General features: G+C 40.6%; 1 protein-coding gene across 2 annotated transcripts in view; it reads left to right on the plus strand.

Moving 5' to 3' along the window:
• Positions 1–19,200, plus strand: part of map3k10 (mitogen-activated protein kinase kinase kinase 10) — a 37,905-nt gene that overhangs the window by 1,886 nt on the left and 16,819 nt on the right. Inside the window, exons 2-3 of one of the 2 annotated variants that reach the window (XM_014022838.1) lie at positions 1,384–1,670; positions 1,871–3,973. In XM_014022838.1, coding sequence (XP_013878292.1) covers positions 3,052–3,973 — 922 coding nt within the window. In that variant the 5' untranslated portion in view covers positions 1,384–1,670; positions 1,871–3,051. Of the gene's footprint in view, positions 1–1,383; positions 3,974–19,200 lie in introns of both variants that reach the window. The other variant, XM_014022837.1, reaches the window with a different exon arrangement.

The raw sequence follows: 19,200 nt of genomic DNA on the forward strand, positions 1-19,200 counted from the left end.
ATATGTTTAGGTATCTAACAATCATAAGTAGAAAACATTTTAATGAAATTATCTTTAAAAGCATATGTTCTAATTGTATTAAATAACTGCTTTCTAGTAAATCTGCACATCAATTATTGAGTCAATCTCTTGCATCTCATTGTTGCAGCTGAAAATGACTGCTAGGGTCATATTTTAATTCAGTTACATACGGTGAACTTCTGTCAATAAAAATTGTTTCTCTTTATTATATCTAAAACACGCACTTTGTTGCTTATATCTGGACAGGTCAAAACTAATGATATAAGTTTTGTGTCGTAAAATTTCAGAAAAAAAATAAAATTGGGGCAAAAATACTAAAGTAAAAGTTATGTTCTTACAAAAAAATCTATGTGTAAAATATGTTTTCGAAAAGCTGAAAACAATATGTCATGCTTGGATAGGGAGCTTAATATTTGTAATGAAATGAAATATCCTGATTTCTGAAATACAACTAATACATTTCTTTTTAAACCGTTATTGAACAACTCCTTTAATTGCATAAATGTGCATGTTTTATTTAATAAAATCAACCCAAATCGTAGAGAAGTCCTCTGGTTCAGTTCTAACATTTGGAGCAGGAAAAACGAGTCTCTGTAGATAAAGATAATAGTAGATTACATATAGTCCAACACGTTTTCAATTAAATGTTTTTTTTTTGTACAACTCATAAAAAACACTAGGGGTCAGTATAGACCACAAACAAATTAATGTGTGACCGAGTATTGTAAACTCATAAACATGTCTATGGTTAATCTCTAAAATGTCTCTCGAATTACAATTAATTTTGACGTTATTAAGAATTTAAATCATATTATATTTACACCAGCTTCTACATTTTCAATAGTATTAAATTCAGGAAAGAGGTCAGTATTTATAGTTTGAAAAGGTGCTTACATTTACATCTAAGGCAAGAAATTAAAACAGTTATGGCCAGGTGGGTTTTTAAGACCATTTTGAGACTATTCGGTGCGAATACATAAAGTTTTACTGATTTATTACATTTTAATCTTTTGATAAACTGCACAATAGGATAAATTAGCTTTCTCCTTTCAACCATGTTAGCATCAATTTGCCAAACTTTAGCAATATTAACTTAACATAATATCTAACAAAGGTTGAAGACTAAATTAAGTAGGCTTTGTTTTTAATCAAACGAATCCTTCATAATGCTACTGTTAGTTATGTGGTTATTTCAGCTTCCAGAAAGATGTAGGTCAGGAGGAGATTCTTAAAAGACTACATTACCCATAAATCTGTTCGATAGGCTCTTCTCTAGGCTTTTTGAGGTGGGCGGTGCCGCCGATCTGCGACTATAAACTTGAGGAAAGCCTGCCCATTGCGACCCATCTATATGGTTTACAGATCAGCGGATCCCAGATGACTCTCAGGCGGACGCGAACGGGGAGCCGGTGTGTTCGGATGAAACCCAGCCCCACAGAGACTGACAGACGGGCAGCCTGGAGCTCGAAATGGTGCGTCTCTTCATTCGGAGCCTGTTTGGACACGAAGGAGCTCTAGTTGAGCGACAAAAACCGGGACTACAGGGAGCGCTTTTTTAAAACCTGTCTGGATTATTATTTTTTTCTTTAGCGGATGTAAACCGCCGAAATACGTCGAAGTCAGTGGATGTCGCTACCTTCAATGTTCAGGTTAGATTACAGTAAACCTTAAATGTTTACGTATTGAAATAAAGCTGATAGAAGCAGAGGAGACAATTGCATAAAACGTAATTTATTATTCTTATTCTAATTGGGATGGGGTGTMTGATGTAAAGAAAAAATGGAGACAGTGGTTCTCTTCATCGCCTTTTTCCATCTTCTCTGACAATATTCCACCTTACTACCACCAGCTCTTATAAAGACATCCAACCCCCACGCATCCTGCCTGGAGAGAGCCAGGGGTGCTCGGAAAGCAGCAGGATAATGACAAATGCTACCATTATTTCTGCCTCCAGTAAAGAAGAGCCTGTTTTCCATCACGGATGTGGCCCTCACAGAGGAGCAGACTGAAACAGGCCGCTGCACTGAGAGAAAGGGGCGAGTTTTCTTTTTTTTTTAAATTATTATTATTATTATTATTATTTTGTTGTGCTCAGACCTGATGCTGAGTATGGTGCCACTTTCCATCCCCTGTACTGAATACCTGCCACCCTGCAGCTGTCAGCTTGTCTCTGTAATTCCTCAGCAGTCTTAAAATGAACACACCCACCCCCACCTATTTTTATTTTTATTATTTATTTTTGTCTTATTGTCAAAGGCTATTCAGAGAACCGGCTCATGCATGTAGGATTTAGCCTGGACCAGCTTGTGGGGATGTAGGGCGAACATCCGAGGATATTTCCAACACACAATAAATGTAGAGGAGAAAACGGCTCATATTCATGGAGATGGCTGGCGGGGGAGGTGCATCGGATGGATGAAAAATAATGAGGACCCCTGCACAGAGGATTTTACTCAGCTCATGCTCGTTTTTTATTATTATTGGCAGCCTAATAGTTCATTTTCCATCCTAAATTTGATCTGACAGCTGGTAGAGCTGCCTCAGCGCTTTCAGAGTTGATTATTATTGTCCTGATATTAACTACACAAAAAGGCAGTAATTAAAATAAGAAGAGCTCAGACTTGACTTCCGTTAGATTCCAAATATCTGAGTTAAGACTCTTATTGTGAAGGAATTATTGTTTTGAATATCATCACTGAACCAAGACAACTGCACTAAAGATCTTGCTGCTGTTTTCTACACCTCCTTTGAGAACTTGTTTCAGTTTTCTAAAGGACGTATTTGTACATGGAACATAGTTTTCTGGTGGATCGTTATTGTTTGACCCGATGAGCGACCCTGCCTGGTGGGAACACAAGCTACTTTCCACATACTGTTTGGGACAAACTCAGCCTCGACATGTGGTGATGGTGGGGTGTGTTCCCTGCTCCCTGAGTCTCTGATCGCCACCATCCTCTTGTCTGGTGGCCGAGGACACCCRGTCTTCGTCGATGGGCCCCGCATGGATTTTGCGCCTGAGTTGACGCTGCTATGAACCCRTACGGCCGAGCGAGCACCACAGCAGCCCCCCTGTCCTGCACCAGCTGCGGGAGCTGCTGCTCACCACCTCCCCCTTGCCTCATCCCCCCTGGGCCCCCATCCTCCACCAACTCCACCTCCTCCATGCCCCCAAACATGACCCCTCCGCCGCCAATGTCTCCCGCCCCAGTCGTGCGGGTGGAGAACGGCAACAGCTGGAACTCCTCCGCTCGCTCCTCCTTCGACTCCCCGGACTCCCATCCCGGTCACCGGTGTCGGGTGAGCAACCCCAACCCGTACTGGACGGCGGTGTTTGACTACGAGGCTACGGCGGACGAGGAGCTGACCCTGAGACGTGGAGACCTCCTCGAGGTCCTTTCCAAAGACTCCAAAGTGTCGGGGGACGAGGGCTGGTGGACGGGAAAGATCCAGGACAAGGTGGGTATCTTTCCCAGCAACTACGTCACCAGAGGAGACGCCACCAACTACCAGCTGGTGGCAGGCGGCGTGGGAGGCTCCCCTGTAGAAATTGACTTCTCAGAACTGCTCCTGGAGGAAGTGATAGGAGCCGGTGGGTTTGGGAAGGTGTACAAAGGGGGGTGGCGAGGAGAGGAAGTGGCGGTGAAGGCGGCCCGGCAGGATCCAGATGAGGATATCAGCGTCACGGCGGAGAGCGTKCGTCAGGAGGCCAGGCTTTTCTGGATGCTGCGACACCCCAACATCATTGCYCTGCGTGGGGTCTGCCTGAAGGAGCCTAACCTGTGTTTGGTGATGGARTACGCCAGGGGCGGGGCTCTGAACCGGGCCTTGGCTGGGAAGAAGGTTCCCCCTAGAGTTTTGGTGAACTGGGCTGTGCAGATTGCAACAGGGATGAATTACTTGCATAACCAGGCCTTCGTACCCATCATCCACAGAGACCTCAAGTCCAGCAACAGTAAGTACTGCATAAGACAATTTTAACTCTGTCAGTTCTGTCAATTCTGTTTGTACAAATACTTGTTACCAGATAAACGATCAGTGTGATTTTAAAGTTCTTTGAGTTTTATTCAACCAGGTGATAGGGTTGGGCATACCTTCAGTTGTWATGAAAATACTGTWTRTWTCAAAACTAAATTTGACTTTGCATCATAGCTTATCTAAACACCTTGAAATTGACCTCTGTCGAAGAACCTCCTACCGTTTATGACACTCCCGCTTCAGCACGCCTTCACAACAATGCTTTGGGAGAGGGGTGYTCTGTGGAGCAGGAGCTCGGCTGCAGACAGAGCTCCAGGGAGGAGCTTTGTACAAATAGGCGGTGCTTTGTACCAGCAAGCGTTCAGGCAGCTCCACATTGCTGCTGCAGGAGATTCAARGATTTCTCAGTTGTGCAATAATAAGTCAAAGCAACAGTTTGAGTGTGTTTTTGATGAGAAAATGACATAATAACATGATATAAAGCTCAAAGAAGTTAATTTTGCATAATAACTTGTCATCAAGAATTAAAGAGTAACTTTWGTTTTTTTACTCTTTGAGTTTAGTGAAGTTGCTGTTTGACGTGTTGACTTCAAAGCTGAACTAGTTTCCCTCCTGGACAGTAAAGCCTGTTTTATTTTTGTTTTATCATCCATCACCTGATGGATGATGTTTACTCAGGTCATGTTGACATTGGACCGAGTTCTGGTTTCTTAGGTTTCAGCTGTAATGTCTTCTTTAGGTTTAACTTTACAGCTGAGAAGGTCAACAATGATAAATTGGTAGAACAGAGATGTTATATGCATTTTTGATGAAAATGAGTTCAGGAATCTTTTTCTGGCAGGTTTTGTCTCCATTAAATGAACAAATGTTACAGAAAACATGGAAAACAAGCACACACTGTGAAAATATGGTTAATAAGTGCATGAAAGGCAGGTACTCATATGATCGTTTGTGTCCGAGAGCAAAATATGTCATGAACCTTCACAGACTTTAACAAAGATTTCAAAAAGTAATGGATCTATAACTGATTTACTTTGAAAGTAAATTTGATTCAAGATGGCTGACAGCTAAACAGCCTTAGCAAACAGAAAAATGCCACTTATACACAAATTGTGCTGATATTTGGTGTGGTAGTAGCTGAGATTCATTCCCAAAACATACTCTGAGCACTAACAGATCATACATAATCTTTGTTTAAAACTTTGATATATAATGTGTGAGATATAATGTGTCAGGAAATATGCGTTCCTTTAAGTTTTATTCAAACAGGTTTGGCTCGGTTCATCCTTTAAACTAAGTGTCCTCTAATTTGATATTTGGTAAACGTTTGTTTGAAGGAACTTTAAATATCCAAGTATGGTTTCTACTTTATTCTGGGGCTAACGTTGTAAATAAGAAAATTTTTTATAATGTTTTGCTTGGTGAAATAAAGGTGGCTCAGAAGTTAGAGAAGGTAATCGGGCGGAGGGGGGCTGCAGGTTTGAATCCCTGGATTGATACAAAAACTTTGGGTGGTAAAGGTAAAGCATCCACATCTGCCTCCACCCTCATTTGCCCCACTGTGCCTTTGAGCAAGGCACTCTTCAGCTGCTGCTTGTGCACTTTAGATGGAAGCCTGCCATGTATTTATATTAATTAGCATTTTTATGTATGAGAGGAGACAGGGTGGTCCATGTGCTACGAGCAGCTTCAGTCCATTCCACGTATATTAGGATGTATGGACTTTTCATATTATGTATGTGGACCAACTTTCAATGTAAAAACTRTACACTGTTTTTTACAAGAGGCTCCTTGTCCCTCCCTGCCATCTTTACCCTGTTATCCCTCCCTGCACCTCCTCCTGCTCTTCATCCTCCTCCTCAAGGAGAGCAGTTCTGCTCTGCAACCCACTGTGCTATTTTTGGTCCTTTGTGCTACTTGCTGTTTAAAGACGCAGTTGCAGTTGTTGGTGCGTCAAAGAAAGGAAACACAGCAAACATGTCTTAATGTGTGGCTCACGCAGGGTGTATTTTAGCAGGAAATGGGACTGATGGGAGAGAAAAGATGCAAGAATCTGTGTGGAAAGAGCGGGATGCTGACTAAAGACAGGGTGAGACAGCAGCTTGCTCATCCTCTTAATTATAGTCAAAAAGCAAAGGTGGGCGATGGTTTGGGTCTGACTTTGCATGTCTGTTAGCAAAATATCTCATGAACTATTGGACAGATTATGATCAAACATGTAGGAAATCAATGGTACATCTACAACAGATTAACTTCTGCAGTCAATCGAAATCAAGATGTCCTCCACAGCTAATCCACGACACAAAAATGAGTGTAGCTCAGTCAACTGTAGAGCTTTTCAGTTAAGTTTTGGTGTGTTAGTAGCTGAGAGTCGTTCAGAACATAATTTGAGTGTGACAGAGGGTGATATTGACGAAAACCGTTATAACGCTGTTATTTCTCAACAAAAGGCGTCCAGCATTATAAGCTTTTCTGTCAGGATTATACTAAAACTTTCTCCTGTCTCCTTCCTTCCTGTTTGAATCTATCTGTCCACAATACTACCTACTTTTTCCCCAACAGAGCCTTAGCAACAGCACCATAATACTGCCTTTTCCTGTGGCGACATGRGCTCTGCTGCTGTGTCACTGAGTCATACAGCTGCTGTCAAAACGCCAGCCCATTCTTTAGAGAGTTGCACATGTGAAAGTGGCAACTCAAAATAGCAGAAACGTCTCAAGGTGGACTTTATCCCTTTCTGGATGATAGATATAGGAGGGGAAGAAATGTAAAAAAATGTGTGGGTGCTAATTAATTATTCTGGTTTCATGACTCACCCTCRCACTGTTTGCATTAGCATGGTGATGTCCTGAAGGGTGAAGCCTTCGGGGGAGACAGTGAGACAGATTTAGTGAAGCGAGACTCAAAAGACCGGGCTGGAGTAGAAAGCTCACGAACCAGCGAGAGCAGAGCCGTATGAAACGAGAGAGTAGACTGATGGCGGTGAACAAGAGAAGGAGAGCGCGGGGGACAAACAGTGGGTTCATCTCCGTTTAGGGTTACACCTCAGCGCATTGTTCAGGTGCGCGGGTCTCAGGTGTCCCCTTCAATCCACCAACCACTTGGCATCGCTGCAGTTACCGAGCAGCTTGGGCCCCCAAGCTTCTTACTTCGTCTTCTGTCAGCTGTCTTCTGAGCTCAGTAAACAATCTCAACTCTCCAGAAGGGTAAAAAAAAAAGAACAATTAAAACTTGAAACTTCAGATGGAGTCAGTGCATCTTTGAAGATTTGCTAAAACTCTCGACTACACAGTCTTATTTTTGGCTCCGTTCAGATGTTTTCTTCTAAATTTATCCTGCCTCAGTTGGTATTTTTAAGCCTGTAAGTATTTGTGACTGAGTCTCTGACCGTAACAGAGATAATCTAATTACTGTGACCACCGTGGAGTGACATCACAGCGTCTTCGTAGGCCGGCAGGTTATCTCCTCTTTAGTCACGCTTGACCTGGCACTCTGATCCTRGATCAGCTTTTGGTTTCTCAAAGCAAAGGGCTCCAGTCTTCATCATTTGGGGTGAAACAAACAGACTCAAAGCAAAATTGCTGATCAAATCCACATAAGCACAATTGCTGGCAGATAGCCATAGTTAGCAATTAAAGCTACACTTAATGTGTTGTGTGTTCATGCACGGGTCTGAAAGCTTTGCAGCCAAGCCAAAGAGTCCTGATGATCAATGATGCAAACCATTTAAGTACAGGTTTGACTTGAATGAGGTGTGGGAATAAAATGCACCATTATATGGTAGGAACTAGTGTATTTGTGGTACAGTAAAAATGAATTGCATTTAAACTATTTCGTTTGTCAGGTGGACAGGCAATAGGTCAGATCACCCCTGACTGAGCTGTGGGTTTAAAAAGAGGCTCACAGCTTATTTCCTGTATTAGCAAAGCCAATACTGCTTCGTGCCATTCCTCAGATGACCCTCGGCTGATGTAAAATGGTGATAGATTTTTTCTTTTTTCTACAATGATGCATTCAACGAATTGTTTCCTTCTAAAATATATATATCAGGATATCCTGATGCATCTCAGTAATCCAGGTAAAAAAATCAAAAAGAAAAAAATTGTATAGGTCTTCTGGACGGGTTCTTCTCTAATGAAACGTTTCGTCTCTCCTCCAAGAGACTTCTTCAGTCTGAGAGTTTCAGGTGAAACTCAGGCTTTTAAGCACTGCCTCCATGTGACTGATACTCACATCACATGGCTATCGTTGACACCTAATTAACACCTATTGTTAACGGGGTGGAGTGATACTGGCAATAGCAGCACTGTAGGAGGGGGACAACTGAAAACGGAGGCCTCCACCTCTGTTTAATGATGGACGGTCTTTCTTCACAAAATTGGCTTCTTTTACTCCTCTCTCAAACCAACGTTCCTCTCTATCAAGAATGAGAACATCCTCATCTCTGAAAGAGTGACCGCTGGCCTGTAAATGAGTGAAAACTGCAGAGTTCTGGCCATTAGATGTAGCTCGTCTGTGTTGGGACATTCTTTTGAACAGTGGCTGCTTTGTTTCCCCGATSTATAACTGGTCGCAGTCCTCCTGGCACTTATGAATATCAGGATATTTGCTCCTTGTGTTGCCAAGGGTGGCTTATAATACAGAGTGAGTCAGAAGTCACAGGACACCCTCTTTGTTTTGATCCAATATGGCGGCTTTCAGGACGGCAGCCATGTTCTGGACATAGCTTAAAAGAAAGGTTCGCTCACTCATTGCTTGCTGGGAGATTCAGCTATGTAAACAAAAGGGTGTCTTGTGTCTTTTGACTCACCTGTATACTCAACAGGGCTGCACAGGATGCTGAAAAATTWCTGTCATTGCAAAATCAGTATGGCAAAGGACAGCTTGAACTGCAGTAAATCATCAATCATTACATTTCAASTACCGTGTATTCAGATATTTGGTCAATCTAAGACTCTCACCTGCCTCGATGCACACACCTGGTTTAGATGACCATGGTGACAGAACAGAAGTGGTATTGTCATTGCAGTATTGAACAACAATACTGCACATTTCAAGTTTTTCTGGTATTAAATATGCAGCCTTAATATTCAATTACAAAACAGAGTTTTATACAGCATGTTTAAAAAGCATTTAATTAGCCAAATATTATTTATAAGATGCTTTAAAGGTGATAGTTTTTATGAAAAAGTATCACAAATGTTGGGAAATGGTGATGAAACCAACAATGTAGGTTATAAACATTGTATATTCATTTTTCTTTCTTCTTGCATTTGTATATTTCATCATTTGCGCAGCAATCCATTTTCTSTCTGTTATTTGACGTTAGAAAGTTTGAAGTCTGGTGTTTTCTMCATCTCCTTGATTTGTATAAATAAGGACCAGCAGATTACTCAATTCAGCTTTTAGGTTTGATCCTGGTAAAGAGAGAAAGAAAGCAAAACAACAACAAAGTTAAACACATATTGGGTTAAGCTCGACTCTTTGATTCAGCAATTTAGTTGTTTGTTTAGGTTTGTGTCAAGGATGGCCGAAAATACATCTTTTAATTTCCTAACAGCTGTAGCTTCATGTTTGAAATGTTTAAATCCTTCAAGTTCACAAATCTTGATTCTGGAAATGAGATGAGCCTGTTGGTTCTTCTTGGAGTTGTGTRTACGCCACTGAGGATCAGTGCAACTTAATATGCAGTTGTGTAGAAGCAGTGAGTCAGCTGCAGGTAAGACAATACAGGCGACTTAATTACCTGGCGTGAAAAACAACCAGACTCGTGCTGGATCGATCTGTCAGGTTGTAACAGAAGTTCACACTATAAATATACGCAATATAAAGTAYGTTTTCTCTTATCTTGAGCTTTCTTGTCTGGTTTTATTCTACTGTTAACAAGCGGCAACAAGAGAGAACATAACTGGTAGTTTTATGGCCACGCTGACAATGTGAGACACAAAAAGTCCGAGCCCGGCTGACATTAGCTACTGTTTTCACTGCTCTGGCTTCAAACGAAGGCTGTGTTTACACAGTTAACAATCAGACGAAGGGTGAGAGCCACTTTTCTTAAAGCTGCCCTGCCAAGTAAGCAGCTYGAGTATTTTGATCACCAAATAAGATTTTAAAATAATAGAATTTCAGAGCATTTATTTAGGTCAGTTTTTTTTTTTGATCTATGACCTCAACGACACTTCAGCACGAGCTAAAATAGCTACTTAGCAGATTAGTGATGAAAGTTATGGTGTGTAGTTGGTGTTATTAAAAGCTRCAGAGTGGTTGTGTTTGTGTGTGAGAGAGAGCTGTGAAAACTAGGAGTGAGTCTGCTGAGGAAAGGAAYAGAGTTGTGGTCAGGGTCTGCTAATCCCACAGAGATACAGAGGCTGAGACTCTGACCAACTGGACCAAATACTGGGAATACTTTCATCACCCGAGTCTGTCAAGTATTTCATGAGCGTGTAGCTAAGAAACATGTATGTTGCACATAGAGACATGTTTAAAATATAAACCTTTCATTAATATAACTGAGAAGTGTCATTTTATTATGGTTTAAATCTGCAGTCATATAAAACTGGTTGCACATAATTACTCTAATACAGCTTTTACGTTATTTTTTTTWATTTGGTTGTTATATTTATTATTTAAGCTTCTTATTGTGTCATCCTGGCTGTTTTCACCAAAGGTTTTCAAAATGAGGACAAATAAGATTAAACCAAAAATTAGAAATGATTGTTTAGCTTCAAGCTATATTGAATATCTTGTAGTTGCAGCAGATAGTATTTTATTTACCATAAACTGAGTTTTTAATCAGCTTTTCACATGAACAACAAATATTGCGACATCAGAATAATTTCATTAGCTTTATAAATTGGTAAATGAAAATGTTTACTTTATGACAGACATGCACTGAATGAATTAATATTTTTGATAACATGTTTGTTTATAATCAAATTAAAAGACAGCAGGTAGGCGACACGGTGGCTCAGTTAGTAGAGCTGCTGCCTCTCAGTGAGAAAGTTGCCGGATCGAATTCCAGCCCAGGAACCATCTTCTCTCCATGCATGCGTGGGTTTTCTTTGGGTGAGAGTGAATGGTTGTTTGTAAGTGGTCCTGTGATGGGTTTGTGACCTGTCCAGGGTGTACCCCGCCCCTGCCACTTCCTATTTGTTCTCTGATGTCAACCAGTCAACTTCATTTATTCCCACAGGTAGATTTGATTACWGTGAGTCAACTTCCTTCCAAAAACACAAGACACATGGTCAAACAGTAGATGCAACATGATTATGAAGTGACCAGGTGCTCAAGATAAAAAATAAATACAACTRCCAACTTATCAGGGATGAATCGTATTGTTTTATATCAGTTTTTGTGTATTTTTAATCAGCTGGATCGTTGCCATTGAGGCAAGGTTCATGTCCACAWACCGGAGTTGCACAACCCTGAAATAGACAATGTAATCGACTGCAGTTACATTTGAAGGACGCCAAAGGGTYGAGTTGTTAGGTTTTGGTGACGTTAGGAAATCACGCCTAACTCATCCAGAGAACTTAACGYTGTCTGACAACATTTCTTTAATCACAACAGTATTTATTTTCTAATTAGGACAAGTGCAGAGTGTGTAGACTTGTGTGTTTGTGAAGCTGGTTTAACAGGACAAGTTGTAGCTCATACTCTCACTACCACACTCACACACACACACACACACACACACACACTGCATCACAGCAACAACGACCCCATTCTCACACAGCAGCCCAAGACAGAGAAAGAGAAAACGTGGCGCTCACAATGGCAGGAGTCACCGCAGGGGAGTGCACGGGTCGGGAGGTGGGGGTGGGGAGTGGGCGATGGAGGGACTGACTGTAGGCTGTGAATGACTGAGTGGAGAGATGGATGGAGACGAGGCAGGGCGAGTGCAGGAGCAGAACTGAACTAAAGTAGTTGTAGGGGGAAAAAACCCTAGAGGCTCAACRGAAAACCAACACAAAAGTAAAGACGAAGAGATGAATAAAAGAAAGCAGCAGAGGCTCGAGCCATTCTTCTTTATCACAGCGATATAGCTACAGATTCGAGCTAACATTCTCAGCACGCTGTAGGCTGCAGTCTTTCACCGTATCTGTCTGTACTGTAGTCCTCATWATACTGATTCAACTTCATGTCTGATGCACACACGATCTGCAGCCATATGAAGACTCATTTGTGCAGGTTTGGTAGTGATCCATAACAACACTACATAACAATTTGAAATAGTCACATTTTTTATTTACATTATTGGTCAGTTTGCAGGAGTTCATATTTGTATAAAAGTATTTATACCTTTCACTTAAAATGAGTCTGTTGTTGCACTTTGAATTTACAAAAAACAGGCAGTTGTCAACATTTGTGATGATACATAAGGCATATTATTAGGTAAACACTGACCAGCCTAGGTAATATTAGCAATACAAGCTGTGTTACTCTAGGGCTGGGCGTTATGGCTGAAAAATGTATCACGATATAAGCATTTCATATCCATTGATATCAATAATTACTGATTATTGATTAAATCTGGTGCTGCACATGTTACTCAACAGGTTTGTTGCTAGCCTACCAAAGAGTGCGAGTTAGTTGATGCCACCAGCCTCRCTAAGCTGGGCCGGGAGAGGTTCAGAGCTAAAGCCTCTCCTCTGCCTACATCCCCCAGAATGCTGTGTGGTTCTGGTTCAATCAACATTCTATCAGACGTATTTTCTGTTGATATTGATCATGTGTCTGTTGCATTACATATTATTGATTCATTGCCCAGCCTTATGTTACACTCTATTTAATACATTCAAAGTCATAGTAACTTTGTATTTAGTAAAAAAAATCAGATAACCACAAAAAATGTACTAAAATTGGTTAATTCGTCATGTTTTGAAAATTTTATGAGGTTTAGTCACACATTTGATGTGTTGTGCTTCACTCAGCTGAGTCCTTCTCCATGCATTCTTTGTAGGGGTGCAACAATACATGTACCTGTATAGAACCGTTCAATACACACTTGTATCGAACAATACAGATTTTTAAAATAAATTTTATCAACTTGTCTTCTGCAGATGCTCTGTGTTGAAGGATCAGTGGATCTGTGTTCGAYTACTTCACCTAGGCTGTATTGTCGAGCGCAGATCCACTGAGAAACTTGCTGTTTCAGCAACATTTAATTAAAAAAACTGCTTTTGAGGTTAAACAAATGGTAACAATTAATTAAAATAAATTTCAAGTTAAAAAAGGGCRTGGAAATTTGTCTTTTTTGTATCGAAAAAATATCGAACCGTGACWCTAAAGTATTGAACCGAACCGAATCGTGAATTTATATCGTTGCACCCCTAATACTTTGGTCTCTTGCTTCATTTCTGAAAACTCTCATCTCTGATGGTCAACTCCATCCATGACTTTTGAACGATCAGAGGCTGTTTTGTGGAAATCAAAGAGCTTAATAGACTTCTGTAAATTAAAACAGCTCAAAAACTGTGAATGCTCTATCGTTAGATATTTAAATATTGTCATATTTTATTTACCTACCCACCTACCTACTAACATGTTGATCCACCAATCCGTCTGTGAAACCTGTCTGACAACTTTAGCCCTCCTAAAATAGTTCCAATTGGTTTAACTTTGAAATCTACCTACCTAACTACCCAAAGGGACTATAAAACCTTTGAGATGCTTTCAAACTGACCCTCCCAGTATGCCTGAATGAAATGAGTATCTGCAGCACAGCTTTATACTCCACGTGTTGAGTCATCAACGCTCGGCATTAATCATTGATCACATGACCCACCTCTCGTCACCGGGTGATGAAACGGCGCATGACGGTTCAGATTGTTTCGGGGACTTTGAACTGTTTTTCTGTCGTCTGAACTCGGCGAAGCAGCCGGCAGATGTTCGTGCCGCCCCGCCATCACCAGGTAATGCAGCTGAAAACTGTGACACCAGTCAGCGTCTCAGTGGCAGCGTGATTATCAGTGAACACGCACACTCGCACAATATTTTCTGCATTGGTCGATAAAAAATTGATTTGAAACCAGTAAACAGTGGCAACGCTCTGCCCTCCTGCCAAATATCTGACACACAGCTACACACTGTGGTGCTGTCGTTGTGCACAGATACATTTAGGACATTGACATAAAGAAGCAGGCTGCCGAAGCCTCTTATCTTCGTTAGTGTTCCTCAAACCCTGTGAGCAAACAYGGCGACACGTTTGCTCCCAGCGTCGTTTTGATTTTAAAGAGAGCACAGGTGAAATAAAATTGCTCTTTGTTTCTCAGCACCATGGGGAGAACAACTCTGGGAGGCAGAGCTGGATGTTTCAGTGACAGACACAGTAAAACATACGCTCCAAGTGGGATATCTTGGCCGGCTGTATGTTTAACTCTGAGTTTAGAGGGTCATTGTTGTTTGCCAGCAGCCTGGCACCGACGGGAGGCCAGGCTCACAGGGTGTCTCCCCCTGTGCCCGACAACCTTCAGCCACTTCAACACATGCGTCACATGAAGGACTATTTGATTTTACCACAAGCCTGAGAACAGTATAAAATACTGCAGTAACATTTACTGAAGCAAAGACCTGCAATGTAAACATGTTGTTATATTAAACAGCTCACTGGGAGCTGTAATAAACTAAGTGTTGAATATTTATTTTGACTTTTGTCTTTACTGCGAACTTGTTCCCTTTTCTGGTTTTCTGGTTTGGAGAATAAGTACTCATTCCGTTCATACAACGCAGCAAAATCATCACCATCATCATCATGAAGCAAATGAAGTTGACCTCCTTGGCCTCTTCAGTCATTCAAGCTAAAGTTTGTCCAAAATTTACAGTACAATTAATAACTAACTCTAGTTTCTCCTTTTTTATGGCAACATTTACAATACCCAGGACAAAGCGAACACTCAGAGGGGATCGAGCATTTTCAGTTGCTGCTCCGAAGCTCTGGAATGAGCTACCTCTACATGTCAGACAGTACAACCTTGTTGACTGTTTTTAAAACTAATCTTAAAACTTATTATTATTCACTGGCTTTTAACACAGTTGGAGACCTTGGTCTGTTTTAGCTGTTTTTTGCTTGTTTTTAGTGTTGATTTGTTTTATTGTTTTTGGCCCCTCGTGTACAGCACTTTGTGCCAATATAATCTTCGAAATGATTTTGACAGGGAACATGAACAATGGATATCTTTCGGAGTCATGTGTGACAGTCCTCAGTGAGGTTGAAACAGATGTATGTATTACCCAGGCTCATAGTTCAATTCTGTATCACAATCCAGTAACTATGTTACCTTCAGCTGTTATGAAAGTGCTGTTTATTTTAAAAAAATTAGACTTTTTATCAAAATTGACCTCTGCCTCGTTAAGAACCTCCTACCGTTTCAGACACTCCCACTTCAGCATGTCTGCAAAAAAATGCTTCAGGGAAGGTGTTTTGTAGGGCTTGAGYGCCGCTGCAGACCAWGCTCCAGGGAGGAGCTTTGTGTAAATAGGCGGAGCTTTGTACCAGCAAGTGTTTAGGCAGCTCCACATGGCTACAGGAGATTCAAGGATTTCTCAAACATGCATGTATGAGTCAAAGCAACACTTTGGGATTGTTTTCTGATGAAAGAATGACATATAAATCTCAAAAAAAGACAATTGTACACAATACTCCCCCTTTTAAGACACAAACATTTGAAGATCAGTCCATGTTTTGTTTAGAGTGTGATCCCTAGCTTCTTTTTGACAAACACTATTGTTAAAAAAGTTACATTTTAWTGACAGGATTTATTCTGGAAACTGGTGAGCTAGGTTTTTTATGACATTGAAAAGAAAAGTATGTTCACCAGTAAATGCTTTCAGTTTTGAAACRTTCTTTTCTGCGCTTTTTAATAATAACTTACGGCTTTAAAACAAAACATTTATACACCTTTCTTATTCTATAATTGCTTATGTCTGTTTGTTTGTCTGTCATCCCAAACACTTACCCCGAGTGCAAACAGACTGCGCAAAATCTTTGCTTAAGAATGTATTACGCAATACTTCGAGCGACGTGCATTTCTTCTAGATCATTAAACTAAAATGTTTGCACCAAAGTTAGATTATGAGAGGTGTAAGAAGAGCTCAAACCTTCGTGGGTTCCCACACTCGTAAGTAATACTCTCATTTTCACACACACACACAAATATATCCTCTACACTGAAGAAAGCCGCCTCATTTAATACCTCCATCTCTTCTGAAAGACAAGCCGCCTGGTCGCACGAATCTGGCAGCTGTRTTTGTGCCGGGACAAAGTGAGTGGCTGCAGGGAGAAACTGTTCTGGATTAGAGCCTCGATGGCCCGTGGTGCTGCCAGCAGAGCCAAGCTGGGGTATCGATGTCACGGGAGCTCAGTCRCTACAACTGCTGTGTGCAAGCACAGAGGAAAGAGGAGAGATCCASTGGGTTTGACGCATGTCTCACATATGCTCTTTAGTGAAGGTTAAAACTTTTTTCCACCAAGAAGATGAAAAATTGTCTCGTAAGTTTTAGGATGTAAACTGAAAGGTTTTATTAGAAATAAAATGTGAAAGAGTTTAATGTTTTTATTTGTAATTCTTACGTGTTTCTGAACTTGTTTTTGATGCAGTTTGAAAGAGTTAGAGATGTTAGGAAGCCAAAATGTTCACTCCACTTGTTTCTCTTGATCTTTTTTCTTATTTTCTTGGCGTGTAGCGTTTCTCCTCATTTTTTCATCTTTTTCCTGCCATTTTAACCCATTTATTCAGATTTTTTCTCATTCTTCCTGCAGCTCTTTCCTTRTCATTTAGATTTTTTTGCCACTCTACCCTTCAGTCCTCATTCTTCATCTTTATCAACCACTAAAACCCACCCTACTCYGAACTGTTCACCTACTTCTGAGCTGTTCTGTTTTTTTTTTTTGTTTGTTTTGTTTTGTTTTGTGGTGTTGTGACTGGAGGCAGGCGACAGCATACAGTCGAGCTGTGGGCAGCAGGAGGGTAAGGGGACGATGGGATGATGGCGAGGGGCAACCACAAGGAGAGATGTTAGAGGAGGTGGTTCCTTTTTATTTTATTGTTATTTTATCGTCAAGGTTTTGTCTTCCCCAAGAGCTTAAATCCAGTCTGTGTTGCTCCACATGGGGCCCCTGTTATGTTTGTCAGGCTGCTGATGTGCTGAGACAGACGGCAGATCCGAACATCCAGCAGGTCCTAATATGCAGAGGGATGGAGAGGAAGGTGTTTGGAAACAGAAAAGTTATCTGATTTGATGATCCTGCACCACAGAAAAAGCTGCACATGTTAATGTGTGGAGAAATCTGAAGGGAAAATTAGGAAAAATGGTCTGGAAAGAGATAAGAAATATTGGAATTTTCATTTACAATAGTTTTTTATCTGAATGTTCTCMGATTGTTAGACATTTAATTTAAAGAAATAAAAAGAAAAAAAATTGAGAAATAAAACCTAGAACTTCATTAGTTTCTGGTGTACAGTAACTGTATGTRTTGCATTCTCTCTGTTACCTATTAATTAAACCATTGCATTTTGGGATGCATCATTAAAACCCTATTTTTAGGCTTTTAATTAACATTATTTAACAAGCTCTGAAGAAGATGTGAGTAATATGTTGCTGAGACATATTTAAATTTGTTTAAGTGGCCTGATGAAGAGTGACGCAGAAATTAAGAATCAGATTTGAAGCTGTGAACAATGCATAAAAAATTAAATGTTGTGTTTTGTGAAATGTAGTCTTGTTTTTGTGTGCTTTGGGGAGAAAATTGGAAAAATCCCTTGTGTCCTTATAAACAGGAGGACAGGAGACGATTCTCATAGAGGTATGAGGGCGTTCAACTCTCAACTGGCCTCTCTCTCTCTCTCTCTCTCTCTCTCTCTCTCTCTCTCTCTCCCTCTCTCCCTCTCTCCCTAAGTTTCAGTTTGTGACCTCTGGTCTTGTTATCACAGCAACAAGTTAATGACACAGCAGTCTGGACTGGCTCAACACAGGAGATGTGAGTGAACGGGTCTAGTATTCATTGTCACGAGCCGTTCCTCCATTGTCCAGTCTCAACAAGACTCGCTTCATCTCCCCTCAGGTCAACACCATGCAGGTGGTTTTGAATCTGAATGAGTCGTTGCAGGGCGGTCGCCCAAAACATCTGTGTAACGTTATTATTTTTATCCGTGGCAAACACAACGCAGCAATGAGCAGATAAGTGAAATAAAGTCAGAGTAAAAAAAAATCCATTTTTACCGTTGACCCTATTTTTCAAATGATGATAATTCAATTCAGTAGGATTTATTTTCATTCAATTTAAATAATAATCAGTCTGAACAAGGTAAACAGACCAACACATGTAACTTTTAATCCCTGGTAACAAAAATARATAACTGTGGTCCCACTAACTACATATAAATGAGGAAATTAAATGATTGCATTTAAACAGATGACCTGCTGTGGTCTGAACACATTCAAGGGGCTCGCTGCAGGYTTTGGACTTTTGCCTCRGACAAATGACTTCTCATGTAATCTGCGCTCTGCTGCAACACTCCAGATTCACCTGTTTTATCAACACCATTATCATTATTGGGATTTTTGAAGAAGCTTTGGACACTCAGCATCGGACATTTTTTTTTGTGTGAAACCAACGAGGCCACACATCAAGTGAGAATATCGCTAATTAATATTAGAACTCGCCACCAAGTGGTCAAGAGTGTTCATTGTAACCTGTCAAAATGACAAATGACCTTCAGATTTTTCCAGTCCTGTTTAAAAAAAACATTCAAATATGGAAAATATTTGGTTAACATGACCCGTGCAGCCAAGTGGAGGYCACCTYCCCCCTGCAGAYTGGATCATTGATCKATATTACTGGACTGGACATCACTTGATTATCGTGCTCCRCACAGGTGCCATTGCTRTGCRTTGAGTTTTGACTCGGGAACATCCGTCATGCCAGGAATATCAAAAAGGRATGCAATATTTTTGCCATAAATTGTCAACACTAAAACAACAAGATCAAGTTTATCACATTTTACAGGTCATTAAAATATTTTTTATTTTAAAAAATGTCGGAGATGYGGAAAGTAGGTCAGTTATGCTAGCTTGATTTTTGGCAACCTTATGTCAGGTAAACCAACGAAAAGACAAATTTGCTGTTCCAACAAATTATTATATTTTTTATTAATATTGTTATTATGTTAGGATAACACTGTGAGAGGTAAATATAATGGACAA

Source organism: Austrofundulus limnaeus, unplaced genomic scaffold (assembly GCF_001266775.1).
Source record: "Austrofundulus limnaeus strain Quisiro unplaced genomic scaffold, Austrofundulus_limnaeus-1.0 Scaffold344, whole genome shotgun sequence".
NCBI lineage: Eukaryota > Metazoa > Chordata > Actinopteri > Cyprinodontiformes > Rivulidae > Austrofundulus > Austrofundulus limnaeus.